The 23,849-nt window shown below is 27.9% G+C and overlaps 1 protein-coding gene across 5 annotated transcripts; it reads right to left on the bottom strand.

Moving 5' to 3' along the window:
* Nucleotides 1–75: 75 nt before the first annotated feature.
* On the bottom strand, nucleotides 76–23,849 carry LOC145181982 (oxysterol-binding protein-related protein 8-like). Of its 5 annotated transcripts, none has more exons than XM_090071500.1 (23): nucleotides 23,701–23,849; nucleotides 22,113–22,150; nucleotides 17,067–17,165; nucleotides 15,433–15,534; nucleotides 15,056–15,136; nucleotides 14,835–14,957; nucleotides 14,602–14,686; nucleotides 14,306–14,369; nucleotides 12,831–12,892; nucleotides 12,559–12,584; nucleotides 11,952–11,997; nucleotides 11,691–11,773; nucleotides 11,304–11,369; nucleotides 8,339–8,451; nucleotides 8,063–8,144; nucleotides 7,770–7,965; nucleotides 7,581–7,679; nucleotides 7,334–7,431; nucleotides 7,157–7,246; nucleotides 6,777–6,977; nucleotides 6,476–6,627; nucleotides 604–792; nucleotides 76–521 (listed from the first exon to the last, which is right to left on the bottom strand). In XM_090071500.1, exons 1-23 carry the CDS (start codon nucleotides 23,756–23,758, stop codon nucleotides 275–277), a joined length of 2,400 nt encoding a protein of 799 aa, XP_089927626.1. In that variant the 5' UTR covers nucleotides 23,759–23,849; the 3' UTR covers nucleotides 76–274. The 5 variants fall into 5 exon arrangements, 4 of the variants coding, with proteins under 4 accessions (XP_089927626.1, XP_089927627.1, XP_089927628.1 ...); XM_090071501.1 differs by having other exon boundaries at nucleotides 17,067–17,156; XM_090071502.1 differs by lacking the exons at nucleotides 17,067–17,165; nucleotides 22,113–22,150; nucleotides 23,701–23,849 and adding an exon at nucleotides 15,619–15,854.

The following is a 23,849-nucleotide window of genomic DNA, read 5'->3' as shown; positions in this document are numbered from 1 at the left end:
GAATAAAAAATATTTAATGTTTTAATAAGTTAACATTCTAAAAAAAAAAAAAAAAAAAAAAAAAAAAATTTCATTAAATAATATAAACTTTAAATTGTGCATATAGACTTTGTAAAATTCATATAAATACCTAATAAAAACCTTAACTAATCCATTTACACAGATCACTTAATGGAAGTCCAGAAACTAATATTACTTTCTAAAAAAAAACCAAATAAAAATAAATGTAATATCACAATTCAAAGTTTGTATAAAAAATTTTTTAGCAAATGTTCTATAACAGCCTTGAAAAAAGAAAACTTGCAATCAACACCAGAATAACCAGAGCAACATCTTTATAACTAAGAAAAGGCTTAGATTTGAACTGCTCACGTATACTATGGACATCCAATCGTAATAAATGCATGTTTTTTTGAGTTTCTTTTTGATCACTTGATAATTGTGATAGCATTTCAACTAACTTACTGATTTGTTCAGTAACTCGAGGATTTTCATCACTATGAATTGTTCCAAGACTAGACCTAAAATTAAAAAAATATAACTCGTTTTAGAAATAATTCTATAAAAGTAAGAACTTTATATCATACCAAAATTTAATAATACCTCCTTGAACCACCAGAACTTCCTTCAGGTATTTTTATTAAAGGCAAAGCTTTGTTTTCATTTGCTGGAGCTGCCTTAGATGAACTTACTCCATGTTTGACGATGGCTACACGACGACGTGTTTGTGTTCTTATAATGCCTTTATATTCAAACTGGAAAAGATCAGTATCAGGGTCCCATTCACGTAAACTGAAATAAAAATGTTAGTGATTGGAATTATATGAGATATATAATTAGTATAGTTTCTAAACATGCATGTATATACTTACATATTAGGGTTGGTCAATTTTAAATTTTTTTTTCAAATATCAAATTGAGTAATACTGCAATTACTGTCAGGTATACTATGTTAAAAAATGGCTTACAAATTTGTATTTAAAGACCTCAGTTATGACCTAACTTGGCTAATTTGCTAAACTACTACTGTTTCCACACCTACTGTGAATCAACACTTATTGTAGGTTTCCTAAATTCAACAGAAATTTTTTGACAAGTGGTTATTCATTTCTTAAATTTGCATTTTATGTATGAATATTGTGGCCATGCACTTCTATTTGAACACAAAGAAACAGCAATATAACTGTTACTTTTATGAATACGGCAGATATATTACATCAGCAACTTAAAAATACTTTTTTTTTTTTAGTAACACCAATTAGAATGTTCTCAAGCAAGCAAAGCAAACTTGAAAGGATTATGTAAAAGTTTAGTTCTAAATTGAACTTTATTAGATAAGTAAAACATGAATAATTTTTAATATTTGCAAAACTGTTCATCATTATAGTATAAATGTAGCACTTTTGAATGTATGATAACTATGAATTAAAAATATGAGATTTCCATACTTATGTAAGTCTATTGAATGATACATTTATGTATTTTTACTGTATAAAGTACTTACTGTATAAAGTATTACTGTATAAAGTAAAAATGAATATTATATTTACAATGACACAACAAAGAAAAAAAGACAAACTGGGAGCTGAAAGCAAAGACTTCAGTATACAGATAGTCAATTATGCAATGCTATTGATGCTGTTAAAAAAAGTATGATTGTGTTTGCAGCAAGCAGGACATTTGGAAAAATTTTCTATTGAACTTAAAGAATTTCACTCTGAAAATAAAATAATTCTTGTTGCTTTGTTCCCAAATACAACAAATATCTTCCAGCCACTTGATGTAGCTGGTGATGGGCCAAATAAAGCAAAATGGAAATCTTTTTGCTGACAATGTTGCATCGACCATGTAGGACAGGAAATAAACAAGGAAAATGTATGAGTAGCTTGCTTTTAATCCATTCATAATTGATCCTACTATGTTAAATATCAAAAGTGGTTTTAAAAAGACTGGAATTTTTCTGTTTGATACTAATAGCGTTGAGTATACAAAAATTATTCAAAAACTTCCTGTGCTAATTGTAATTGATACTGCAACAACTTATTTAGAGCAGGACCTTTCAAATGTGACTTTATCAGCTTCTCACATAATCTTTATTCAGCTGTGTATTGATCCAAGTAGAGGAGTTCAAAAGAACAATGACAATCACTTAGGTTGGAAAGGTGATCTTGAATACATGCTGCTATATCATTTTTGAAAAAGAGCCTAAGACAAGTAAAACCATAATTTTATCTGATGACATACAACAGAATAATAGAAATGAATTACCAAGATATAATGTAGAAAATGTGTAAGTTATAGCCGATGTAGAAATGTTAATTAGAATATTACAGCGGTAAAAGAAAGTAACAACTTGTTTCAGTTTAAAAACAGTAACAAATAGTAAATCCAATTGAAAATGTTTTAAAATGACCAAAACAAATGTCTAAATGTCCAAAGTGCAAAATAGAACATTTACTCTCAGTTGTGACATCTAAAATGTTGCAACAAATTAAAAAAAAATGTTAAAAATGCATTAATCTTTCATTCGAAATCATGAGTACATTATAAGTCAGAAACAAAAGTAGATTTCAAAATTTATCCAATAAGTGTCAACACTATATGCGATAAGTATGAAACATATGATAAGACTAGAAAACTATGCTTGAAAAGTTTGATCAAAATTTGTACATAAACAATTTAAGTTTCAGGGTGAGAACAATTTTAAATAAACCCTTAAAATGTTACATTGGAGGTGACAAAAATTCATTTCTAATGCCTTTGTACTTTTTTCAGTAATCTAGTTTATTGTAATATCTTTCGTTAAACTCACGGTAGGTGTGGAAATGACCCAAGTTATCACACTTCAAAATATCTTGCTTTGAATATAAATAGCAACCAATAAAATGTTTGTTATATTACAGCTGGCAATTAAAATTACTGGGACTGGATGATTATGATAAGGAGCAAATAAAATGGTAAACCAGTGTTAAGTTGCATTATTTGAATTTAAGTTGATTTAAAACTTGGTCAATTTTGAGTAAATGTTCCATATTTTAATGAATAGTTTTTTAACTTAGTTGGTATAAGGCCAAGTTTTTTATTTATAATTGTTTAAGTAAATTTATTTTACATATTATGTTAATTTCATTAAAGCATTCTATCAATCTAAGAATTCTATTTCATTAGTATAATATTTCTATTTTATCAATGTAACAAATCTGATTTCATTAATGCAATATTTCCCATTTCATCCATGTAATCTTCTAATTCTCATCTTGGAAAATATAAAAGCTACATAAAATATATTAAAAAATTTGTCTCATTTATTAACTACATAGCAAAATTTAAAGTTTTCTCAAAGGTAAGCACAAATCTTTGTCATGATACTGCTCATCATCTTGCACACAACAGATTCTAGAACTTTTTCACACTCTTTCTCCCATGATTTCAACATAGCATCAGCAGTTTTAACTACCTGTGAATTCTTAGACATGTATCCCTTGATAATCACCCAGAAATTCCCAATCAGTCACCATTGAGGTCAGCTTGGAGGATTAAGCTCTTTTGGAACCAAAACCAACTCTTTGGCATTCACTCAATCAATTGTGTGTTTGGTGTAATGACATGAGGCGAGATCTGGCCAGAAGGTGGTGGGGCCATTATGGGACTTAATAAAAGGTAGCAGACATTTTTATAAGCACTCAGAGACATAAAGTTCCTTGGTCATTGTCAAAAAATTCAACAGACTTCAATTCACATAAAAACAATATAATTTGATGTTCACAACAACTTTAAGTCTCAAAAGTGCAACAGAACTTGTTACACTTTTAAAACTTAAAGTTGTTGTGAACATCAAATCGCTTGTTTGAAACATAAAATTGGGGACCTGGGATCGATGATAAGGCAGCCATTTTGATTTATCATCACCAAATCAAATAATTTTCTAGCTTGCTTTCTTGTAGCCAAATTCTGTTTCTCATTACAATTAGATACTTTCATAACTTTTAAAGACTTCAAATTACAGAGTTTGCGCACTTTCATCACAAATGACCTTGAAGTTCTATATCATTGAGCTCGAATTCTGTCCGATAAACTGGGATTTTGCTTGAATGAATGCTTTAAGTTCTCAACTTATTTCTTATTGAGGAATCCTTGTTTTCTTCCTGAACCTTTCTTGTGTTGAATAGTTCCAGACTCCCGGAATCTAGAAATCACATGATGGACTGTTGATCAAGGTATTTTAGTTGCCTCTGCAATTGAAGAATGTGAAGCGCTTGGAATTGAAATAAACCTGTGCAGAACTTTTTTACGAGGTTTTTCTTGTTTCAATGACATTTAAAAAATATGACAAATTTCCTTTACAATGATTTACTTTTTCAATAGCTAAGAGACATAGCTTTAATTTAAAACATAAACCAAAACTTTAGACTGATATTTTATTTAAAATATTTCCCATTAAAAAGTGCTCAAACTTAATGTAGCCAGTCTTCAACATGAATTATATTATGAAAAACTTCGACATGAATTTAGCGATATCTTAAAAATTTTAAACTACAACTGAATCACTACACCGGTTGGCTTCATTAAAACTCCATCAATATCTAAAAACAGTTACTTTGAGAAACAGTGTTTAACTGATAATTGTTTATAGCAAGATTGTACAAAAATATCACCTAAACAAGCAATTCATATTTTTAGTCTAGCTCTACTGGCAGTTGAGATGAACATGGATATGTTCATTCTTTCAACCAGTTCCTTAAATAGAACTAGAAAAGCAGTAAAATATTAAATCGGAAACAACATATACATTTTTCACTAATTGCCTCTTGTAGCTGATTTTGATGGCAAAATTTAACTGGTTTTGATGAGGCAAACTATGATTACCTTCCAGTAATTGTATATGGAAAAGATGTATAGAAACTACTAGGTATCTCTAAGATCCATGAACCTGACATCACTATGGAAAAAACAGTTAAATTACTTAAGAGCTAGAATGGTATTTCAGAGCAGTTAGCCAGCTAATGTTTTGACACATGCTTTAATACTGGTGTTCATAAAGGTGCAATAACAACATTTCAGAAAGCATTTGTTAAACCACTTTTATTTTTAGCATGCAGACATTGCATTCTGGAAATTGTTACTGGGACTGTGTTTGATTTGTTTTACACTTCATCTGAACCTCAAATTGCCATTTCCAGTTGATTTAAAGTTTAAAGGCCACTAATCAGAAAAAATATGCAGCTAATGACAAAAACATGACTAGCTATATATTTTTATACTAATGCTGAATATATTTGGTTACAAAATAAATAACCAAGTCACCGTAAAGTCACAGTAGATTTTCTTCAAGATCAATTAAAATTTACTAAACCTTGAATGATTATTTGGAGTTAATAAAGCTGTCCCCCATCATACTTAGTGCTTTGGAACCATGAAAGTTTGTGCATTTGACTTCTCCAGGAGTATATCACAGGGGATAACTAAAAGCAACTACTGTTTAAAGATCTTCTGCTTTTGTGGACAGTTGAAATCCTCATGAACAACAGGGATTAAAACAGATTTGTCTATTCACTGTTTTCAATTTTACTGTGCTTGCAAAATGGTAGTTCAATACAGTAAACAGCTTCAGTATGCTTCACACTATACTCTTACTCACACTTACACCTTACACTAACTTACACCTTTGTTTTCTTAAAACTGTAGAATCCTTTAAAACAGTTGATAGAAAACTTCTGGTAACTAGGTGAAGACTTCAATGGTATGGGACTTTTTTCCAATCCTGTTCTTTTTGATGACAGAAGACTTACATTTAAAGCTTTATACAGACCATCAAAAAAAAAAAAAATTAAGAAAATTAAAAAAAAAAAAGATTCTTTCCAACCAGAAATTAATTAAGATTTTTTAATAATATGTTTGAAAAAAGATTTACTTTTTTATGCACTGAAACTAAGTTAGGAACTTTTTGTTAGTTATCCAGAAACATGGCCGCAACTACAAGACTGCAATAGTGCAAAAAGTTTAGTTTCATCAGTGCATGTTGTTAATGATTGCATCTGATGTTAATGTTCTTTACTTAAGATGAAAAGCAGTTACTATTATAAAAAAGTTATTATAATCATAAAGGTATTATTATAAAGCAGTTATCATATACAAACTTTTGAAAATTGAAAAAAAAAAAAACTTGGAAAAAAACTATACTAAAAAAGATTAGGTTATAGAAATAAATGCACATTTTAATAACTTAGAAAACAATTTTTTTTATTTCAAAAATTTAATAAAACACTTTTGTTGAAAATTGGTCTATTTAACCAGATTCTCAACACTTTGATATCATTAAGAAGTCTCTTCACATTTTTTGGTCAGCTTGATCTTTTTTTTGTATTTTTTTTCATATTAGTAAGTGACATAAGATAAGCTCATATGCCAAGTTAAAGTCAAAATTTTTTTTCTCTACACACACACAAACTATTTAATCAAACTGGTTGGAACTTACTCTCTGTACTTATAAACCCATGCATGTTCATTTAATGATTCAGTGTCATGCTCAAAGTAGCGTGGAACCCATTCTTTATTGTTTTCAAACAACTCTTTATGAAGGCGCCGCTGTTCATCTTCTAACACCAACTTTTCTTGAGTAGCTGCTGCCTAAAATTAATTATTTAACATCTTCAAAAGTGTTATGAAATATGCATGAAAACAAATTCTTATTTATCATTAGTCTTTATTTAGATGTTACTTTAAAAATATTTTAAAATTATGACTGCAAAAAGTTGTATTTTGAGACAAAATATTACTTGGTCAGCATTACGAATGGCTTCAGAAACCTTTGACCACAAGTATTCAGATTCATAATCTTCTTGCTCTTCAAGGGCAACATTGAAGCACTTCAATCTAGAATGTTTCACCTCTGGAGTTGGAGCAAAGAAAAGCTGAGGTTTAGGCTCCTCACTTGATGGCTGATTGTTGGCATACTCATAAATATATATTTCACCATCCTAGACAAAAAATGAAGTTATTATTTTCATTACCTCTCTATGTAAATGCAAAGCTATGTACTTAATTTATACATAGCAGGGAATGGATATGCTTTACTTCCATAAAAAATCAAGTAAGTATCTCATTAAAGTATCATGAAGTAATTAAATATTTATAAATATATCTTGTGAAGAATTACCCATTTTCCTTCAATTTTTGTGAGCACAGAACTTCCCATTCTTATTTTTCCAGAAACATAATTACATTCTCCACTTTTCTTCCAAAATGGCTACAAAAAAAAAAAAAAAAAAAGAAAAAAGGGTAGATAAAAAAGTTCACCTAATTTTATCTAAACCTTGCACTACCCTCAACACACCTTGAGTTTAAATTCAATATCAGCAATATATCCAGTCTTTTCACACTTTATTTGAACAACTCCACCATATTCAGCAGTTAATGAGCCAATTAAGATACCTAAAACAACTCGCAACAATTCACAACGATACCTTAGATTGACAAAAACTTAAACAAAGTATTGAAACTAAATGAAATAGAGGTTTTCACATGGAAAATATTATAATGTTCAGTTAAAAGGCAGATTATTAAGTTCAGTTGAAAATTACCTTTAACATGAGCATATGGCATGTTCATTGTGTATTCTTCACCTCTTTTTAAAAATCTTAATTTTGCAGTTCCATCCAAGATTGCTGATGTAGAATTACCTAGTTAATTAAACAGAAACGATTATCAAGACCTCAGAAAACAAATAATACCACTATTTACATAATGATAGATAAAGAAAAAAAACAAACCATAAAACTTTGATCGCGCTAGGATAGAGCCACCAATTGTATAGCCATCTTTTCTATTGGAACAATAAAAAGCAGAAACTGGTGGGTGATGTGATACTTGCTCTGCTATAAAGAAGGTGCGAGATGAGTTTTTCTCATCTTTCCACATACAACGAAACATTTCTCCAATTATAGGATTGTAGGGTTTCTTTAACCCCTAAATGGGTAAATATTTCAAAATTTTAATACATTTACCGAATTTTTAAAGAGTGAATAACTCATCAAGAAAGAATTATTTTACAAACAGCATCTACCTTTGGCTTTTTGTAAAACCCAGACAAATACCACTTAACAACTTCTTTCATACGATTATATGGATTTTCTTCATTAGCTGCACTAAAATATTTAAAGAATGCAATTTCTAAACTAATATTTTGCAAATCTGTATATGAAAATGGGATATTTCAAAAAGTAATACAAAAAAACAAACTTTAAAAAAATACATCTGTTTTTGAAAACAGGTTTGTTTTTAAATGAAACCAAGTTTTTTTTAAAAACATAAATATTATTTACTATGAATATAATCTTACATTGCAAGTATATTTGAATGATAATAATAGTCTGAAAGCTTTTCAAGAAATGATCGTGGTTCAAGTATAAAAGTAGGAAGAGTAACCTTTGATAAATCCATCCCAGGACGCACCTATATAATAAAGAAATTTCTATTTTAAATTTTGTTATATATTAAACAAAAAATCAGCTCACACTTTTAGCAGATTTCTTACACTTACAAAAATTAACTTTTACTAAACTTATGAATTATCATTAATATAATTAATTACATAAAGTTATATAATACAACAGTACAAAGTATATGTATAGTCAGAACAAAAATTAATTGTAGAAAGTCATTTTCAAGTTTAATTCTGCTAAATTTAACAAACAGTACCTCTCAAGCACCATCCTATTCTTTCCTTCAACTCAAACAACACCTGAAACGTGTCATTACTATTTATGATAATATGTACCTTAAATTGTACATATATTGCAAATATTTTGTGAGATTAGTCAAGTAAATTTCAGATGGTGGACACTTCAGTCTGAACACTATACCATTTCTGACAAATTTGTAGCAAAAGTTTTTGGTGCTTTCTTAAGTGAAACAGTGATAAGTAAAATTAATTGACAAGCAAAATCAAAACAAATGTTTTTTGATATTCTGTTTTTTGATAATAGGTAATTAAATTATTTTTTGTGTGTGTAGTACATCTTTTTGATATATTTTTACAAGTGATTGTAAGTGAGTTGTAAACTTATCAAAATATTTTACTATTCCCAACTTAGTCTGCTTAAGGTCATAAAAAGGAAATAAATAAACTAAATTTTTTAGCAACAAAGATGATTTTGATTTGGTGATGTTTAGATTAGTTGATGATATTTTAAATGAAAACAAACAATATAGTAATCAAGATAGCAGCAGTAAGGAAAGTGATGAAGTAGCAGTAAGGAAAGTGATGAAGTCGCAGAAAGGAAAGTGTTGAAGTAGCAGTAAGGAAAGTGATGAAGTAATTGGTACAAGCAGAAAAAAAAATAACAATAGACAGGGAAAGTGAAGATTCTTCAGATTATGGCATTAGAGAAGACAAAGATAATTCTGAATAAGATGTTATTGAAAATTAAACAATTTAGTATTAAAACATGTTTGTGGCATGTAAATAAAAATGAAACATGAGAATAAAATATTTTTGTTTAAAATTCTTATGCTTGATGTATAACATTGTTTTTTCAAAATTATTGTTGGGTAGCTGAATACCCATCCTAAAAAATGGTTCAGACAAAAAAGGGTTAAAATAATTATGAAAAATTTTTTTCAGTTAATTATAGCAATTCCTTGTTTATAATTTTTCATTAGAAGTATATAAAAGTTTGTTACAACAATTTTGCAACTTTTTTTGGACAGGTATTAATTTACATGCACAGAAACAAATTGTACAACACTGTTTTGTTAATAGCTTGTAACAAGTGTTTTTGATATTTCCACCTTATCAAATATATATTTTATCATTCATCTTATATTTCAACTATACTTTCAGCAGTGAATCATATATTTTGTAAAAAAAAAACATCAATAAATATGTCATCTAAAAGGAAATATTTGAATAAAACAAAAACTTAATATAGACTTGATTAAATAGTCAAAACTTATAGAAAAGTACAAAGTTACAAGTATTCCATTTACATTAAAAGGAGCCATTGTAAAGGAATTAAACTGGCATATTTGAAATTTGTACTAGATCAGAACAAACGGTGAAGACAATTCCTAAAAAAATGACCAATTCAAACATGCAAAAAAAAAAATTGCAAATAATTTGAAAAACCTTAAAAGAAATCACTATTTCACCAACATCAATTAGAAATCATATTCACAGGGTTTAGCAGATATATAAATATAGCTTGTAAGAAACCATTTTTTACAAAGAATCATATAAAGAAACTGAACTTTGCAAAAAAGTATTATTTTAATTCCCAGTAACATTTTGGAAGAAAGATGTTTCGTCTGATGAATCTAAATTTAACTTAAAAAAATCAGCACAAAGAGTTTGTCGAAAGAGGGGAGAAGCATTTTTTCAGCAAGATAATTATTCAAAACACACTGCTAAAACAAACTCAAGCTTTTTTGATAAAAGTAACATAAATGTTTTAGGATTGTCAGCACAAAACCCTGATTTAAATCCAATAAAATAATTATAGACTTTATTATATGAAAATATAGGCAACAGATCATTTAAAAAGAAGATTTAAAAAAAGGAGGTTTGAACAAACTCAAGCCTTTTTAGGAGCAATAGGAGGAGCAACTAAATATTGAAGCGTATAATGTGAAAATAGATAAACGTTATTTGTTAACTGTTTTACAAAATAAGTGTACATAGCTTAAGTATGTAAATAATAATCTATAATTTTTCTTGTACAACAATTTTCTGTGCTGTTGCGTTTTAAATTTGCTTTTTTAAACAAAATTTTAAAGTAATTTACAAAACAAATGATAATATCATTTTTTGTTAGTCTTTCTCTAAATAAAAGAAAAAAAAAAAAAAAAAATTTTCTCAGAAAAAAAAAAAAAAAGAATTTTCTTTTAATTAATCTAAGTAACAAGTTGACTCATTGAGTTAAACATTTAAAGTAACAAGTTGACTCATTGAGTTAAACATTTAAAGTAACAAGTTAACTCATTGAGTTAAACATTTAAAGTAACAAGTTGACTCATTGAGTTAAACATTTAAAGTAACAAGTTGACTCATTGAGTTAAACATTTAAAGTAACAAGTTGACTCATTGAGTTAAACATTTAAAGTAACAAGTTGACTCATTGAGTTAAACATTTAAAGTGACAAGTTGACTGCACAATTAAATTCTGTTCTGACTGTATATACATATATATACAAAATTATAAAAAAAATGTTAATAATATCAATCTATCAGTGTAAACAATTTTAACCTTAGCAACAATATTATATGAAGTATTTACTACAATATTTAAATGAGTGAAAATGCTAACTTGTTTAAGCAATGCCCAAAGAATGCTCTTATTCTCTTCTGCCATTTCTTCGGCTGTCTCTCCACTCTAATTTTTTTAATAAAAAACAACTTTACAGATGCAAATAGTTAACCAGCTTTTACATTTAGACTAAAATATTTATACAAATATTCAGATTTAGACTACTATAATATATATACATGTGATTGTAGTATTAGCAGATCATACTAAAACTGGAAACTCTTTTGGTTTCAGAAACATAATCATGAGAAAACTTAAAATAATCATATAAACATCAACATATTAATTCTTATACAAAACTGAAGACTTTTTTTTGGCATTAGAGAGTCATTTTTTTGCTGCAGTATCATTGATATTTGTTTCAATAAAACAATCTTAAATCTTTACCTCACCAAATTCTTCATTATTAACCAATGAAGAATATGTTGTTTCTTCTGGTGGCCCCTCTTCTGTTGCACAAGCAATGAAAGCTAAAAACAATAAATTTTAAAGTTTAAAAATTTGAAGCATTAATCTTTGCAAATCAAATTGCAAATCAAATTGCAAATCAAATTGCAAATCAAATTGCAAATCTAATTCCAAATCTAATTACTTAGCATCTACTTTGTAAATTTTAAACTAATACAACTCCTTCTTATAAAATAATACCCTCTTCATCTTGAGGTTCTTCAATACTTGACTCATCAGATTTCTCCTATAAATTAGAGAGAAAAAAAAAGAGTTGATTTAATTTGTATAATTAACTAAAAAAACTTTATGATAAAAATATTATCCCAAAAATAAACAAAGCTTTGATTTTAATTTTTGTCTTTCTTACTAAATAATAAATTAAAGATATGTAAAGACCATTTAAAGTTTACAAATTTAATACTTTGGTAGGGAACACAAACCCTTCTGAACACAACACATTTGTAAACTATGAACATATATGTTAAAGTCAATATTAAACAAAAAACAAGGTTCAGATGTCTTGACAAATTTAAGATAAAGATTATAATTTCAGAGATTACACTCAATGCTATTGCAGATTTGAGGTACTTATTATTTGATTCTATGAAGCTAGTATTGTAGGTGTAAGCTAGCTAGGTTATCTCTTTGAATGCGATGTCGAGGGCATTTTTTAATACATATAAAAGAATGAGTTATGTAAATAAAAGCTGTTATTCATTTTTTTTAAGCTTAAAGTAAAAAATGATATACAAATAACAACAAAACAAACAAAAAAATGGCACAAAATGTAAAAACAAATTCTTACTCCAACAAATGTGTCTTCAAACTGAGCTGAAATATATAAAAAGTTTTATAAATCAGTTACTTAACTGTATAATTAATTAATTTATCCTGCATATATATAACTAATATTTCTTTATTTTTTCAGAATCAGTTTAAAATGAAGTTTTTTTTTTATTTACGATCAAAATATAAGTTTGAATAAAGAGCCTGTTGCATTAGCTAAGTAGCTAACTCAACTGAATAATAGGTATTAATAATGCTAACTTTGAAAAATGAAAAAGAATGAAAACTTACATGAAAAGTTCTCAACACCCTGTGAGGGCAAATTACTTTCATCTCCGTATAAATCACTATGACTAAAAAAGTTACCAGACCATTATACTTGTGTGTGTGTGTGTGTGTGTGTGTGTGTGTGTGTGTGTGTGTGTGTGTGTGTGTGTGTGTGTGTGTGTGTGTGTGTGTGTGTGTGTGTGTGTGTGTGTGTGTGTGTGTGTGTGTAATAAGAAATAATCATTTTTATTGCATAAAACCAAAAAATGAATTTTTTTCTCAAGATTTTTTATCAAAATTTTTCATGATATAGTTTTAATGAGAACATTCAAAAATCTTAGTCAACCATCAATCAAATGAGATTTGCTCTGATATGATACTCAGATTATTCTTCCGCAGCAACTCAGAGCAGAAGTTGGTCCATTCCTAAAATCTTTCCTGTCAGGTGATACTTCATATCTATCACAAGAGGACTATAAGGAGATCATTGAACTATTTCTCTTGATTTTGGACTTTACACTACCAAGGCATCTAGCTAAAAGATGATATCATTTTAGACTATCAGGTGTATATAACAAGGTGGATGTCAAAGGTTATAATGGGAAAGGATGGCAAAAGTTATATTGCATGAAAATTTTCTTGTTCAAAAATGAATTCAAACTAATAGTTACTGAGGGCAAAACACTGTCTGAATTAAGCATTTTTGCTGCTCATATCCAGTAAGAAGCGATACCCCAGTGTTTGACTTTATATACAAATTTTCAACCTTATGTATTTTAGCATATCTTTTTCTATTCACCTGAATAGGGCCACCCTTAGTAATTCTGTTCAGGAGAATGATGAAATATATTAGCATTCATAAGAGTTATTTCACAAGCAGATTTAAAGAAATTGCAGAGTATTTTATCAGCTCAGAAAGAGTTTCACTTCTTTCCAACAAGTTATCGAATAAAGAGAAGCTGATTGTGGAAGCCATGATTCTTATTGGAAATAACTGGAGTGTTAGAGGAATGAAATGCAAAGTGGCTGAATATAATGAAGTAGACAAAAACCAAATCTATGAGCTAGTGAATCAAATACACGAACTAGTGAATAATCAGTTACTTGAAGTTAATGCAGTCCAGATATGAGTCTTTAATTTGGGATGAAAGTGGTTTATTTTAAAAAAACATGTTTCTAAAAAAAAAAATCAATGATGTTGCATTCAATTGGTGAGCTGATGAGCTATTTCAATCAATCAGCAACAAGAACAGAACCAAAAATTTCAGCCATAAAAATGCAACTGCAGCAAATGCATCTGCACTGCTAAACTTCACCCCCAGTGAACAACTGCTCAATATTAAAAAGTAAGTGCAAAAATTTGCATACAAATTTTATAATTATATGCTTGACAAAATACAAATAACAAAAATGTTACTATGCAAATTAAAAAACAAATAAATCCTATTTTACTATTACTTTTTCTAAAAACTTTATTTCTTTTCTAAAAATTCTCTTACATTTTGTTTGAGGTGACCAGAGATGAGCATTGAGCAACTTCAAGTGCATCTAACCAGCATTTACCTGTCCATTAATTTTTATTCAAAAAATGTTTTAAAGCTCTAACTGAATAATTTTAAATAAATAGCCTTTAAAAACATATTGGAAACCATTTTATGAACTTTTGAAACTACACAACTAAGCTTAATCATATAACTGGAAATATTTTTGGCTACATTAAAAAAAGAGAATATTTTCACTTCTCATTAAAGCTGAAATGAGTGAACTAAAGCTTACATCAAAAGATTCTTCTTACCTACTTGCTCATTATCAGCTCGTAGTATTAAATGATCTTTGGGCATTGGCTGAACAAGAGCAGCTGCTATCTCTCCTTTAGGTCCCTAAAAAAAAAATCCATTTTTTCAAAACATTTTTTTTGTTCATCCAAAATTTTCATAACATTTTTTCTCTTTTAAATGATTTTTTTTTTAAGAAAATTAAAAAATTAATTAAAAAAAAACACCACTTTAAAAAGCAAGTAAATATTACTCTGGTAGCCCATATTGATTCACCATAAGGCTGAAAAATCTTGAAACAGAATCCCTCTTTTGAAGATGGCCTTTCAAAGAACTCACAATTGTTAATAAGAATGGTTCCAACCCAATAACGCTGCTACAAATATTAATGAACAAAATCAATAACATTAACGAAATAAAAATTAATGTCTTAAATCAAATCAAACAAACTAATCAGATGAAAGAAATTTATACTTTACTGCTTTTATAAATAATAACAAGTTCAGGTTTGACAACACACCAATACTTTGCCCAGCTTTTTAAAGTGCCTCGAATCTACAAATGACAGATGAAGAAAATGATACTGGAGCTTATGCAGCATGTTTATGCAGATGCAATAAATTTTATTTATGATAATAACTTAAAAATGTAATAACATATACACTATGATGATAATAATCACTCAAAAAAATAAATAAATAAAAATGTAAAAGATAATTATCTATTATCAATCAAAATATTATTCTAAGTATGTTAAAAAAAAAATTTTAATTTATTTATAGCGACAAAATTATCATTCATAGAATTCAAAAAAAAAACTGCATTACAATTAAATATTTTGTCATGGTTACCTTGATCCAAGAAGAAAGTATAGTAACAGATTTATCTTTAAGAGCTGATGAAAACTCTTTTGCAACCTTTTTCTTCTTTATTTTGTAAGTTTGTTTTCGAACCTAAAAAATTTTAGCTGTTTATTACAACGATTTTATTTTAATTTAGATTATCATCAAAGCAAACTCTTCTAAGATTCAACTTACAGACAACATTTCTTTAACAGACTTTTCTAGATGACAATTTAGCTCATCACCTATACTAACTTTTACCATTTTGTTAAATATTATCTCCAAAAGCATTTGGTTTGTTTAATTCATTTGTATTTGCGTATGATTATAAGAAACAAATTGGTAAACACACTAGGAAATAGATGGTAAGAACTTATAAATAGGATTTTCTTTTTTTACATAAAGCTATCACCTTCAACAATAGAAAATATGTTTATTAAAAAAAATATTTGGCCTGATAAAAAACCAACAAAGAACCAAAATCAATAAGAAAACAATTTGAATAAAATAAAATAAACCTTTTGAAAAACAGTTTACACAACAAAAGTTTACTAAAGAAGAATTAAAAAGAACATCTGCCATGATGAGCATTGAAAATCTCTTGGTAATAAAAGTTGAAATATTTAACACACAGTAATTTTAACTAAAAAAAAGCTAAAAGTAAAATAATATACAGATTTAAGTATTTATTTAAGAAAAAGAATTTTTAGTTATAAATAATATAGTTGCAGCAGGAAATAGTAAAACTTATTATGTAATAAATAAATGATAAAGTTTATTAACAGTTTAAATTAAATAAAACAAATTCGTTTTAATTTTATTTTAACACCTATTTCATGAAATGCAATGATGTCTGGCCTTTGCTTCAGTAATTCATAGTGTTGAAAAACTTCTAATATTGTAGAATTACTCTTAAAATATTCTGGTAGAGTTAAAGATAAAGAAACTTAAACAGAGAAATTAAAAAAAAAAAAAAAAAAAGTGCAAAGTTTGTTCACCAGAAAACAGTTTTTTAAAAATATCAACTAAAATTTTAAAAACCATTTGAAGTAAAAAATACCATTCAATACCATTTTTCATATAAGCATAAAATGTAAGTTTTTTTTTGGGAGACCCATTTCCCTTATTTACTTAATACTTGTTATCCATCATAACTCAATGTATCTAACACATTATTTTGTAAAAATCAGCTAATCCTTTTTTTACTTATTTTCTTTTTTTTTTAATAACTTTAAAAATATTTAAAGCTAAACTTTTTAATTTTTTTTCTTTCTATTAAGATGCAAAGTAACATTTAAATTTTTTTGATTATTTGAATTTTAAGCCTGTAGGCCTTTAAACCAAGACTTTTTTTTGTATTTTAAACATTTTGTACAATCAGTACAAAGTTTCTTGTGTTTTATTTGACATGCAACACAAGAAACACTATTTATAAAACTTTACATTTTTAGTTTATATTACAGGTCAATAAAGAAACACAAAACACATGAATCATTAAGAAATAAAAGTTATTTATATCTTTTAATTTGTGGCAAAAAATCTGATAAAAGATACAACTGGTCTGAAACATTTCTGTTTACAAACTTTAAACTAGCAGTTAATTAGTAGTAGCACTAGTAGGTAAATATAAAACATTCACAAACCTTAATACTTTTTTTATGTGCAAGTCGGTCTTTATCATCTCCATTAAGTTGGTTATCAGATGAATGAAAGGGTGACACTGCTGAATTTTTCTGAACAAACTTTAAAGATTAAATAAAGTTTTAGTATAAAATGAACAGCTTAAAATTTGAAAGTAAGTCTTACCAAAATAGACTTAAATAATACACATACACAGTGGCACCAAAAAGTATTAGCACAGTAGGTTACATTAGTAAACCGTAAGATACAAAAAATTTTTATGATTTTATTTTTTACCTTTGAGTTTTTGTTTCATTTTTCACTAATAAAAACATATCCAGATCAATCGCAAATGTTGTAAAACTAATGACAATTAAGTATTTGTACACATGCTAATAAAAATCTCTTTAATGCCTTATTAATCTTTAATTTAAGAAAAATATTGTGATCTATAATTTAAGAAAAATATTGTGATAAACATTTATAAACCTAACTTAATTTGTCTTAAACTAATGAAAATTTAATTTATATTTCATTTTTTAATTTGGTTTTCAACATGAGTCCAAAGAAAGCAATAATATTGTTATTTGAAAGAGTTCAACGAGTTCAAATAGTCTCTAAGTAAAGAAGGAAAAAGCTTACAAGAAATAAGAAAAATTTTAAAAAAGTCCTTTAATACTGTGAGATACAATATAAAAAAACTTGAAAATTCCAAATGTATTGAAAGTTTGCCACGTGAAGGTCAACCAAAGATTATTAAAATAAGTGCTCAAACTAAAGCATGTGTAATTGCAGGAGCATCTGGAAAAACAGTGTGTGCAGAAACTGTTAGAAAGGTTACAATAAGTGAAGAAAGCCATTTTTAAATGAACATGACATACTCAAGCAGTTAAAATAAGTTAAAGAGTACATCAACAAGCTAATAGAGTTTTGGAAAAGTGCAATTTTCTTTGTTGATAGTAAGTTTATTTTATTTTCATCAGATGGCAGAAGAATGTTTTGGAGGAAACCAAATACTGAGCTAGAACTTAAAAAATCTAATCCCAACTATAAAGCAAGGAGGAGGTAATATGCTCACTTGGGGAAGTGTGTCTTACTCAGGGGTGGGTAATTTGTATTTTATAGAAAATAATATGGATGGAATATTATAACATAACTTTGCTGACAGTACCAAAAAAATGAACATGGAAATAGAATAATGAGTCAAAACATTATGCTAGGATTGTTAAGAAATGGCTGCTTTATAAAGTGCATCAGACTTCCCCATATACCACAAAATTTGAATCTTAATCCAATTGAGAACTTGTGGCATATTTGGACTTGAACATTTGAAAGTACCATGTAATGAATAAAAACAATCTTAAAAGCAACTAAACAAAGAATGGGAAAAAATTTTGCCAGAAAATACTTCAAAACTTGTTCTTTCAATGCCTAATAGACTAAAAGAAATCATAAATGTGAAAAGGTTGCATACAAAATATTAATCATATATTTTATAGATTTTTTAATTGATGTGCTAATACTTTATTGACTTTCATTTTGATAATTTTTGTTGTAACTGCCTCAAATTATTATATTTTTATTAATTGTTGTAAAAGAATATAAAATATATAGTAATCAATTTTTTCTTGCTACTTTGTGCTCTTTTTTAAAAGCAATATAGTGTGAATAGTTTATAGTGCCACAGAAACACACACAAACACACACACACAAACACACACACACGCACACATACACACACACATATATATTAGGAAAGGCTGATTTTACCATTTTTTTCGAATATCAAATTGAGTAATATTGCAGTTATTGTAACTAAGGTATAACAACAACTCCCACCAAATTTCAGGAACTCTGTATTAAAAATAGCTTACGGATTTATATTTAAAGTCCTCAATTATGGCGTAAATTTGTTCGTTTCTAAAATATTTGGAATTTCAATCTTTGAAACTTTAAACTCTAAACATGTTATCTTGTTTCAAAACATCTTGTTTTGAATATATAATACATCCAATAAAATGTTTGTTAAGTTACAGCAGCCAATCAATTTAGCGTGTCTGGCAATTGTTAAATGAATAAATAGATAAATTTAAAATAGTAAACAAAAACTTCAACAAGAATTACAAATATTATCAACAATAAAATTATAGCCACACCTATTACACAAAAAAAAATGGAAAGAAGTATGGCGGTGGTCCATGTGAATCATTAATGATGGAGCCAAGTACTTACAGGCAGGTTATTCAATACTACTATTATCTTATTCATGTAAAGCCAACTGCAGATATTATTGAAGTTACTGAGCAAACTAAAAATAATTTAAATTCAATTTGGGCTGCAGTGAATCCTAATCTACCTCTAATAACTGACAAATCTATTGCAGAAGATCTCATCAAAGTAAAGGATCTTGTCATTCTAGTGAAAAGCATTAATCACAAGCATTGTACTGCAAGTACAAAACGAAATTTTGTCGAAATTAGGATAAGATTTTTGATATTTCTGCTTGTTCTCGCTAATTGGATTAATGGTGCCTTGCAGTGATAGAAAAGTATCATGCAATAAAGCAAATTGTTCAGAAGAACATATTACATGTATCCTCAAAACGCAAAAGTACCTCTTGAAGATAGAGTTTATCTTTGAGATCAGAGTCAGAATACTGGTCCAAAAAGGAGATATCAACTTCTTCAGTTGATAAAGAAGCTTTCAAAAGAAAAAAGAGGATTGATAATGAGCAATAACAACTATCTTAAATGGTAGTTGATAAAGTAGAATCTCATACAGCATACAAAGTCATCTGAAGAAACTAGCTACTCAACTGAAACTAAGGTAAACTTATTGTAATTTTACTGATATATTTTAAGTTCATGCAAACTTTGTATGCTGCAATTTCTTTCAGGAAGATGCTGAGCGGCAACCAATAAAGAAATTTCCTGGACACTACAACTTTATTAAACTTCCCAGGTTTGCTATGGAATTAGTCAGAAATGAGTGTTCATCAAACTTAGGTGCAGCTCTTGCAAATGGTTTACTACATGACATTAAACATATTTTGAGAAAAGATGATATCAATCACATCTTGATTTACAAATGTTAATTAGATAGGGCTAAAGCACAAGTAAAGATAGCTAGTGAAGGTAAAGATCTAGAAAAAAATATCAGTTAATTTTCTTTAGTATGGATACACACTTGATCAGACCACTCAAACTTCTAGCATAATAAACTTACCTGAAGGGGAATTGCTCAAAAAATCTATTGAACCTGAACATCACCTCACATTTACTTATGAAGATGGAAAATCTACTGGAACCTATTTGACTCATAGAACAGTTCCTATTATTAGCGCAACAGGTTAAGTACATGCAAAAGAGACGTTCAGTGTTTTACAAGAATTTAACAGTGTTGAAAGTATTCAGGCAGTTCCTCTTGATAATACTGCTACCAATACTGGCCCAATAAGTGGTGTAGTGGTAAAATTTGAAGAATTTTTAAAAAGAAAACTGTAGCTCATTGGGTGCGCGCTACATTAAAACGAACTTCCTTTAAGAGCTCTTTTTAAAAAACTAGATGGTGTAACAACTGGACCAGAAAGCTTTAGTGGCCTTCTTGGCAAAAGATGTGCTGAAAATATTCATCTACCACAAATCCTATAGTTGATGGGCGTATTCCAAAAGAAGTACAGAAAGACCTTAGTAGTGAACAAAGACCTTTGAGCATTGCAAAGAAGTAGGGTCTGGTAAGGTTGCTGAGAAATGGGCTGCTTATAAAATTGGCCCACTTAACCATGAAAGGTGGTTAACTCTAGCTATTTGCATTCTCTGTTTATATACAAGAGACAATCAACCAAACCAGTCTTTAAAAAAACTAGTTTATTGTTCAAGTTTATGCTCTAGCATGGTTTGAAATAAGGACATCATCCAAACTGCATGACTCTCCTCATACTATTTTTTCTACTATCATTCAACTAAATATTCTCCCATTTAATGATGTGTTATGAATTGTGAAGCAGAACATCAAAAATAATGCATTCTGTCTAAGACCTGAAAACATTCTCTATGCCATGGTTAAAGATGATGATTAAAGGATCCGAAATCATGGTTTTCAATCAATACTGGCTTTTAGACAAAGGTATCTTTTTAAATTATTTAATTGACTGAGTAACTTAAAATTATTTTATTATTCTTTTAAACACGATCATAACACAGTATTGATCACAACTTTATATTTACAGAAGAAACTTGACCAGTTTGCAAAATGAATTGAAAAAAAGTCCTATAATAAATTTTAATGCCAATCACTGGTAGTTATTATACCTCACTGCTCCAGGCATTAAGGAACCTCCTACTATGCAACATTTTACAATTCAAGAAATTCAATACTATATAGACAATTCTGTTGAGCCAGATATTAAGGACTTCCTATCTTACTCCCTGAATGTAGAGCAAACTGTTAAACTAGTATCAGAAGCATCCCATTATGTTTACGGGTTTGAGAATCGACACAGCTGCATCTTGATAAAATTGCTTATCAGAGAGATGCATCAAACATATATGTCAAAAGGATATTATTCCCATTCATAAGATGACATTTTTGAATAAATTCAAAAACTTACTATATTAGATGAACAACTTTTTATAAATTTAAAATCATAAGTTGTAAAAAAAGGCATTTAGAAAACATTTTAACATATTCTCACATGTGAAAATATTAATTTCCGCTTATTGCGCTTTTTATAGTGTTTTTTGTACAATCACAATCATCTTTAAAATTGAATCCAAAAACCATTTTTCATCCAAAATCACTGAAGCTTTTTGAGGTATCTTATTTCAACTACCTCCAACTACTGCAACATTATGCAATGGACCAGGGTAAAATCGACCTACCCTAATATATATATATATATATATATATATATATATATATATATATATATATATATATATATATATATATATATATATATATATATATATATATATATATATATATATATATATATATATATAACTAACTCATCATATAGTAACTATATATTCACAGAATAGAAACTTGAATTATAAAAAGCAATATACTTTGCTCTCTGGAGTGATTAACAATGTTTCTGGTGTATCTAAAAATATTTAATTAGATGGCATACAATTTTTCATTCTTTTAACATCAATTTACATAAAAAACTTGCTATGAAAATTCTTTCCATAAATAGATAAATAAATGCATGCATGCATACATTACATGCATACATACATATATACATGCATACATACATACATACATAAATATGGGGCTTGTTAGACTGGCAGGTTTAGTGTATAAGGATAGTGATGCTAAAGGGTACTCCACCCCTTCCCAAAGAAAGAGAATAGTAAGTAAAGGATCAGAAATGAAGGTCAGCTTCTAACTGTATATTTGAAAGACAAAGTATGTGCAAAATTTTCACCCTTATTTGCTGTTAATTTTAAACTGTCTATTTTGAGAGTCAATGGTAGAAACTTACATCATTGTTAGAATTAATTGTTTTAAGTGAAATCTGTATAGATGCTTCACAGTCAAAGATTTTAGCTTCAATTAAACTACTATCTTTTAAAAAAGCAACATAAAAATTTATTAAAAAGACAAATTTATTTTTCTTCAAAGAGAAACTTATTTAATATAGAAATTGGAAGTATATATGTTAAAACTACTTTTATGTAATAAAAAAAAACAGCTGAAAGCATGTGGCACTTTTTTAAATAAATGCATTAAGCGTTATTTCTAAAAGTTCACAATAAAACTCTTTAAAGGTTGGCCAAAGGTTGCAGAAGAGATGCATATAGCACAAGTATCAAATAGAACTTTATCCCTAATTGATTGAAAATAAATTAGTTCTATTGCTTTTGTTGTTAGTGTAACTGTTTTCAAGGTATATCTAGACATTTAAGCACATTTGTGTTGATGATGTCTGTACCTAGAAATCACTACAGAGCAAAGAATTCTTAGAAAGTTTAAAATGTTAAAACTTTAAATGGAAGGGTAGGGAGCTAAATCATTAAATTCAAATAATTTAGCTGCAATTTGTTTAACTCATAAAATTCTAAATTGAAGTTGTTAATTTTCTTGCTGCAGCAATATCACCAAGATTATATTTGTTGTATTGTAATTGGAATTACAACTTTTTTAATAAAAATTTAATACTTTTGTTTTTTTATTGTTTAAAAGTGAGCTTAAGCATGTTTACCTGGTGACAAATAATCTTAATGATGATCTCCTAAATAAAATAATAAAACCATTAACTAAATAATTTTTTATTTTGTTAAAAACTTATAAAATGTTTAACACCAAAGGTGAACTTAAACTTTTATGTAAAGAGTTTATGTACTTCTTATCCTTAAAAATAACAATAAATTGTTTATACGACTTCCTTCTTTTCTATTTGTTTCAAATAAATATATTCAACCAATAAGTAAACATTATGGTGTAAATTTCATGTATTCATACAACTTAGTACACGAAGTTCAACAAGTTTATAAACTATAAACTGAATACTGAAATTTTTAGTTTTTCTTTATGTATTCTTAAAAATAAATGATGAATTAAAAATAAGTTAATTAAAACTGTGTACTTAACCTTGCTATTTTAACTTGCTTAACACTTACACATATACAATATGCTGTATTTACATACCTTGAACAGCTTCTTTTAACTTATGATTACTGTCGCTTGATATTCCTTTTATCTCCATTTTTGGATATATCTTGACTACTTTTTTAATTTAGCATACTAGTATTTACAAAATACAATATTTGTAAGATAATTATTATATACATAAATAC

The sequence above is a fragment of the Hydra viridissima genome, unplaced genomic scaffold (genome assembly GCF_058129835.1).
Source record: "Hydra viridissima isolate aposymbiotic clone 2 unplaced genomic scaffold, HvirCarnegie_v1 scaffold_14, whole genome shotgun sequence".
Lineage (NCBI taxonomy): Eukaryota > Metazoa > Cnidaria > Hydrozoa > Anthoathecata > Hydridae > Hydra > Hydra viridissima.
Note: the sequence above shows the minus strand (reverse complement) of the source record. Positions and strands in the feature narration are given on the sequence as shown.